Source organism: Tiliqua scincoides, chromosome 2, assembly GCF_035046505.1.
Source record: "Tiliqua scincoides isolate rTilSci1 chromosome 2, rTilSci1.hap2, whole genome shotgun sequence".
In the NCBI taxonomy this organism is placed as follows: Eukaryota; Metazoa; Chordata; class Lepidosauria; order Squamata; family Scincidae; genus Tiliqua; species Tiliqua scincoides.
The window spans coordinates 247520614-247527693 of record NC_089822.1 but is presented as its reverse complement, the minus strand read 5'-3'; the positions used below and the strand labels follow the sequence as shown (position 1 = coordinate 247527693).

The window sequence follows — 7080 nt, the reverse complement described above, 5'->3', positions numbered from 1 at the left end:
CTGTGCTTTCCAGCTGTGGTGACGTAGAGCGATGAGAGGCAACGTTAGCTTTTACGCATGCGCATTATGCTTCCCACCTGTGGTAACAGAGTGATGAGGGGCCCGTTAACTTTTACGCATGCGCACTTCCATCTGCGGTGACGTAGCGCGACGAGGGGGAAACGTTTGCTTTTACGCATGCGCACTGTGCTTTCCACGTGTGGTGACACAGTGCGTTCCAGGGGGGCCGGTGGCCTTCACGCATGCGCACTGTGCTTGCTGACGCAGACCTGCGGTCGCCTCTGCCCGACGCCAAGATGGCTTCCCGCGCGGGTCCTCGCGCTGCGGGCACCGACGGCAGCGACTTCCGACACCGGGAGCGCGTGGCAAAGCACTATCAGATGAGGTGGGGGCCGAGCGGGGGGACGTGTGTGTCCTGCAGTCCCCGTCCTCCCTCCCCCACAGCCCTGTTCCAGCGGGGACCGGCGCATTGGCTGGGTCGCGACCCACCGGCAGGACCTCTGAGAGGGGGGCAGTGAGGGCAGGCAGAGCGGGGGGCCATAAGGCAGCTGGAGGCCGCTGACAGCCGCAGGGGTCCTTGGAGCCCAGGTCTACGCGCCCCTGCAGCACTGCCAGCTCCATCCAGCTCTATGGGAAGCCAGACACCACCAAGCCTCTCTTAAACACTCATTCCCATCCACTGTGCTGTGGCACGCTGGTGTGCCGTGAACTGTCCCAGGTGTGCCGCAGGAGTTTGGTGGAGGGTCGTCTGTAAGAGGCTTTTGGGGGATATGAGCCCCCACCAGCAGCATGCTGTGCCTTGTCAGTGGCCCAAACACAGCTGGAGCGCCTTGACCATTTCAGCGCCTTGTCTGTGCCGTGAGATGAGAAAGACTGGAAATCGCTGCTGTAAAGTCTTTGAAGTGTAGGAAGCTCATTGCAGAAAATGAGCATCTGTATCTCTCCTTTAGAGAGATTTGTCTGGTGTGCTCCCTGGGGCATTTGGTGGGCTGCTGTGAGATCCAGGAAGCTGGACTAGATGGGCCTGTGGCTCTTCTTATGTTCTAGAGCTACACTGTGATCGGTTGTCATATGGCTTTTTCTGTGACACCAAAGTGTTCTTGCTTCAGTCCCTGCTTTTCTCTCGGGCTCATGTTCCTGTGATTCACTGCCTTGGTGCAGAGAGCCCAGGTGCATGGCTGGACTAGATTCATGTATTTCTTTCCAGCTGTTGTTCTGCTGTCTCTGGCTGTTTCCAGCCTCGGCCCAGTCTGTAAAAGGGGATACAGAAACAAAACTTTTGTAAGGATATGGTACGAGAATAGTAAAGCGTTCTGCACTTCAAAAGTGCTGTACGATGGATTATAAACTGTAGTTGTATAGAGTTGTCAATTACAATAATTGAGTTGTAATAATTACAATAATTACAATAATAGAGTTGTATTGTGCCATCCTCTTATGCCAGGCTTTTCGCAGCACCCCAGCCTGTGAGTCCTGGCCACTTTCCTCTTAAGGGGTAGGGGGAAGGCAGCAACGCAATCCCCAGGATTGCATTGCACAAGAAGGTTGAGAAGGGCTCCCCACACCCCGGGAGGGCTGCTGCAGGGACTGGTGAGTGCATCCTAGTCCCTGCAGCCCTGTTAGCGACACGATCCTGGGGATCACATCACTACCTCCCCCCCACCCCCACAAGAACTTACTGCGGTTCAAACTCTCCCTGAGAGTTTGAAAACCACTGTCTTATTGACCATGCTTCTTTTAGCATAAGATAGTGGTTCTCACACATTTAGCACCGGGACCCACTTTTTATCTGTCAGAATCTGTCATGACCCACCGGACAGCACCGGTGTCTGTCATCAAGCAGGGAACCTTTTAACTATTATTATTATTATTATTATTATTATTATTATTATTATTATTATTATTATTAATAGTATTTATATACCGCTTTTCAACTAAAAGTTCACGAAGTGGTTTACAGAGAAAAATCAAACAACTAGTGGCTCCCTGTCCCAAAAGGGCTCACAATCTAAAAAGATGCAAAAGAATACCAGCAGACAGCCACTAGAACAGACAGTGCTGGGGTGAGGTGGGCCAGTTACTCTCCCCCTGCTAAAAAAAGAGGAGCACCCACTTGAAAATGTGCCTCTTACCCAATCAGCAGGGGTAAACAATCCTAGGCTGCAATCCTTCTTACACTTACCCAGGAGTAAGTCCCATTTACTGTCATTGTTAAAATAATATATATAGTAGCTTGTTAAAAGTACAGGTCTGTAACTTTTCCCCAAATGCAGTCACATACCATGGTAGCATCAAGTCTAACATATTAAAAATAAAATATTGAAAACAATAGGGACCCACCTGAAATGTGCTTGCAACCCACCTAGTAGGTCCCGACCCACAGTTTGAGAAACACTGGCATAAGATATTGTCTTGCAGACACTTGCTCAATTTTTCCCCATCATGAAAGTCAATGAAATGAAGCGTGATATCACGGTAGGGATTTAACATCTAGAAGACCAACTCTGTTTTTCAGTATTTAAGGCTCTGGCCTTTGTCTTCTTGCCTGGCCTGGCATGCTGCACCTCACCAAAATGCTTGCAATTGCCCTTAGCACTGTTCCTTGCTCACTATTGTCGCCTCTCTTCCTGTTCTCACAGTGTGGCCCTCAAGTCTGAGATTAAGAAGTTGATCTACATGCAGGTGGCGTTGTGGCTACTGGTGGTGGCACAGATGTGTGTAGCTCACTTCAAACTATTACCTCACGACCAGGTGGCCATGCCTTATCAGTGGGAGTACCCCTACCTGCTCAGTATCATCCCTTCACTCTTTGGCCTCCTCTCCTTTCCCCGAAACAACATCAGCTATCTAGTGATCGCCATGATCAGCACTGGCCTTTTCTCGGTGGCACCTCTCATCTACGGCAGTATGGAGATGTTCCCTATGGCACAGCAGCTCTACCGCCATGGCAAGGCCTATCGCTTCATCTTTGGTTTCTCTGCCGTCTCCATCATGTACCTGCTGGTAGTGGTAGCAGTGCAAGTTCATGGCTGGCAGCTTTATTATAGTAAGAAGCTGCTGGACTCCTGGTTTACAAGCACACAAGAGAAAAAGAAGAAATGAACATGCGATTGGGAGATTCATGCTTGCAACACTGTCTTGGGGAAAGGGGCAGGAGCTAGGAACCGCCCTCCTCAAGCGAAGGTAGATGGTTCTGCTTGAATTCTCTTTCATCCTCATTCAGCCAAGCTGATGGAAGATGACAGGTGTTCCATGTAAGCTGGGCAAAAACTAAGCCATGTATAGGTGCCTTCTACCTGAACTAACAGACTGATGGGCTGAGAGTTGCAGGCATAGGCAACTTGCATTGGGAGGGATTACAAGAGTCCTCTGGCTACAGGAGTAGTAGCTGGTGCCCTTGAAAAAGATACCGTCTTCAGTCAGCCTAGCTGATGAGCAACTCTGGAGGTTCCTGATAACTTGAATGAACGTTGAATTCTTCATAGGCATCTTCAAAGTTAAGAAGATTGACCATTTCCATCAACTTGAATTTTGCTGTGGATGAGGGGATGCAAGTTGGGTGGGAGAACAACAATGGTGAGGACAGGATCTTTTGTATGCACCCATCCTAAGCCTCCCAGTAGAGAATGCTGCAGGCTCCAACCCTATGAAGTCATCCTATGAAATCAAATTCCGGGGGGGGGCGGGGCGTGCTTCCCTTGTTCTGGTGGTAAAAAGGCCTCTTGCCTTGCTGATCTTCCCGGAAAAGATGAAAGTGGCTATTGCCCACATTTTATCAATTCCCTTTTTCCTTCTCCTATGAATAGTGGGTCTAGTGTGTGCCTGGCACTGAAATTGGTCTGTGGTACTGATACTGCCCCTCTGAACCTGGCCTGTTTTCTCTGCTCCTGTAGGCTGCCCATCCCTTGGGATTCCATCACTGCTCAGATGCCCCTTTACCTTTTCCTTAGATTGTGTGAATGCCTCAGAGACAGTTGCTACCTTAATGTTCCCAGTCAATGGGCTTGGCACCCCTCCTCTGTGCGTGTATACCAAATAAAGTGCTTAACTTGAAAAATCTTGCACCTGGTCTTTTGTGGAGTGGGGGAGAGAGTGTTGACTACATGTAGTAGCCCTGGACACAATTATGTTCAATCTTGTATGGGGAGAGGGGCCTTTTAAGAACTTGTGGCCAGAGGTTAGGTATAGGAAAAAATTCATTTTAAGGAGAGCTCTGAAGAAGTAGAGAAATCATACTGTATATTTGTTCAGGGAGTTTGGCCTACATACCCTACATACAGGGCAAGACTGGAGAATGGTTGAAGAGGAACAACCTTCTCCCAAGTTAGAGGGATGGTGGTACACTGGCACGTCTTCTCTAGTGGTGCCACAGCTATGAAATTACCAACCAGGGGAACTAAGAACTACCCTTTCATGGCATCAGGGCTCAAAATATTTCTGCTTAGTCTTGTGTGTGTGTGATGTGTCATCTGTCTGCCTCTGTATGCCCTGATTTTTTTATTTGTTGTATATAGTGCGGTATTTTTGTTTGTTTTTGTCTAAAGTCTGAAATTGTAAGCTTCTGCTTGCTCTGGCAGAAGAAAGGCAGGGAATAAATATTTTAAATAAACAAAAATAAATGATAGAGCAGGATTCCTGCAGGCGATAGAGCTGAAGGAATGGAGGATGCTGGAATGAGAAACCATCATTGAAAGGTAGAATAGGATGTCTGTGCTGAATGCAGGAGAGAATGGGAAGCTAGTGCAGGGTAATCTTTTCTGCCACTTTTGGAGGTGTCAAACTTCCAACTGGCTGGAGCTTTCAGGAAGGTTGGGAAAAGGTAAAAGATGGGGGGCACTTTAGGCCGCAATCCTGTCCTCACTTACCTGGGAGTAAGCCCTACTGACTATATTAGGACTTACTTCTGAGTAGACATGCTTCGGATTGGGCTCTTAATGGCCATCCGTTGCTGGACCCAGCCAGTTGCAATTGGTTCTGGCATTTGACACATATAGTATCCTGAAGCTGCGTTCCCAAGTTGAGGTCAGCCAGTAACATAAAGCTTAGCTTGGTTGTTTTATGTTTGCCTTTGTATTATCTCCCAATTGTATTCTGAGTTTTGGGTTATTCTTTTCTTTAATAAATAAAGAAACTATCTCAGTTGTATATGATTACTGGATGGGGAGCTCTGGTTCAGTCTAAGTTCAGTACTGACAATTAAGAAATGTGTTTTTGCTGGTTCTTGGGAGGGAAAAAACCTTCAGGTTTGAGAGAGTTACTTGGTAAGTAAAGGGGGTGAGCAGACTCCAAAAACACTCCCAGCCCACCTGCTGCTTCAGAAACACCAAGGAGGGGTGATTTGTTGCCATGATATAGCTTCCTCCAGCAGTACAAGAGGAAGAAAGGAGGGAGATGCTGTGCCTTGCACACACTTTTCTGCTCTCCCCCTCATTCATGGGGGTGACCTGTGTAGGGGTGTTATTTGGGGGGGGGTATGCAATATGCTTACGTACATACCACCGCTGCTGTGGGATGTTCTCCAAGAGTATTCCATTCAGAGATCAGATATTGAGGAACTTTACAAACAGCTGACCTACTCCTGTATAACAACTGGAACAGGAAGACAAAACTAACATTCCTTACTAGCAGCATGGAATGGCAGGATTGGGGCAATCTTGCGTCTGCACAGGAAGGAAGAGAAAAACCTGCATCCGATGGAGTTTGCAAGCTGGCATGCGGAGGACTCCTCTCCAGAATGGAGTGCTAGAGGAATTCTAAGCCACAGTATTCATTTCTCAGTATTAAAACAGCTTCTCTGGCTGCCAGTTCATGTCTGAGCACAACTTAAAGTGCCAGATGGGGCTGACCTTCAAAGCTCTACAGGGCCTGGGCTGTGGGTACTGGAAGGAGTACCTGCTCCCTTCCTTGTTAGTCCTGCTTTTACCTTAAGATATCCATCAGAAACTTTTTGGGTGCCCTCTGCTTCAAAGATGGAGGTGGGTAGTGACTGGAGAATGGGCCTTTCAGGTGATGACTCCCCACCTTTGGAATGCACCTCCCTGGAGGCTCTCTGCACACCTGGACTGACATCATCCGACACCTGGGCAAAGACCTTTTTATTTCCCAGGTTTCTTAACTGAATTTTAAGTTTGTGTTCATCTGCCGCTATTACTTTTTATTGCTCTGGTGGTTTTATGATTGCTGTTTTGCATTTACATATGGTAGTTGCTTTGGGGACCTGTGGGTCGGAAAAAGCAGGGTGTGCATTGTATAAACAAATTACAACCAGAAAAACAAGTTTTCTGTTTTTGTACTTGCAAACGAGGAAAAACTTGGTGGTCAGTAAAGCAAGTACAGTCATAAAAATAGTCTTAAATGAGTCTTCTCTCTATGTGTCTCTCTCCGTTTTAAACTTAGATTACTTTTCCAGTTTTATAGACATTGATAGTAGTATATAGTATGACCGATTATAACCTATGATGTCCCCCACCCACTCTTTCATACAAAATGTAAGATTCTAAGACTTCTCCCCACCCACTATTTGGTTCTGTGGTTATATCTTAACTTTGCTGTTGTCTCTCCACAGAAATTCCAACAGTTTTCATTCCTGCTGTCTTTGCTTAGTTTCTCAGTTGCCTATACATGCCAACTTGGCAATTGCTTCATTTGCGGCTCCCCTTCACAACATGGGTTCTTTCTGCGGTGCTGCATTTCTGATTTGCCTTTCACTTCCTGTAGATACATCCTGTTGAAGTATTTAGGGCACAATCCTAACCAGGTCTACTCACAAGTAAGTCCTATTTTGTTCAATGTTCCTGTTTACTCTCAGGAAAGTGTGGTTAGAATTGCAGCCGAAGGGCACAATCCTAACCCACTTTCCAGCACTGACGTAGCTGTGTCAAGGGTGAGATACAGGAAGTTGCACTAGATGGGTCTTTGGCCTGATCCAGCGGGGCTCTTCTTATGTACCTAGAACTGAGTCCATGTGTTCGCACACCTTGAGCATTCCATATCTTCCAACTTCCAACTCACCAACCAACCACCCTTCTAAAGAACCAAATGGGTTGAGACCAAAGCTTCTGAATTTAAACCAGCTTAAAT

At 47.1% G+C, this 7080-nt stretch overlaps 1 protein-coding gene across 1 annotated transcript; it reads left to right on the top strand.

Annotated features, from left to right (window-relative positions):
* The first annotated feature begins 272 nt into the window (after positions 1–272).
* JAGN1 (jagunal homolog 1) lies at positions 273–4057 on the top strand. The gene is made up of 2 exons (XM_066616741.1): positions 273–385; positions 2640–4057. Exons 1-2 carry the CDS (start codon positions 297–299, stop codon positions 3100–3102), a joined length of 552 nt encoding a protein of 183 aa, XP_066472838.1. The 5' UTR covers positions 273–296; the 3' UTR covers positions 3103–4057.
* The last annotated feature ends 3023 nt before the right edge of the window (positions 4058–7080 follow it).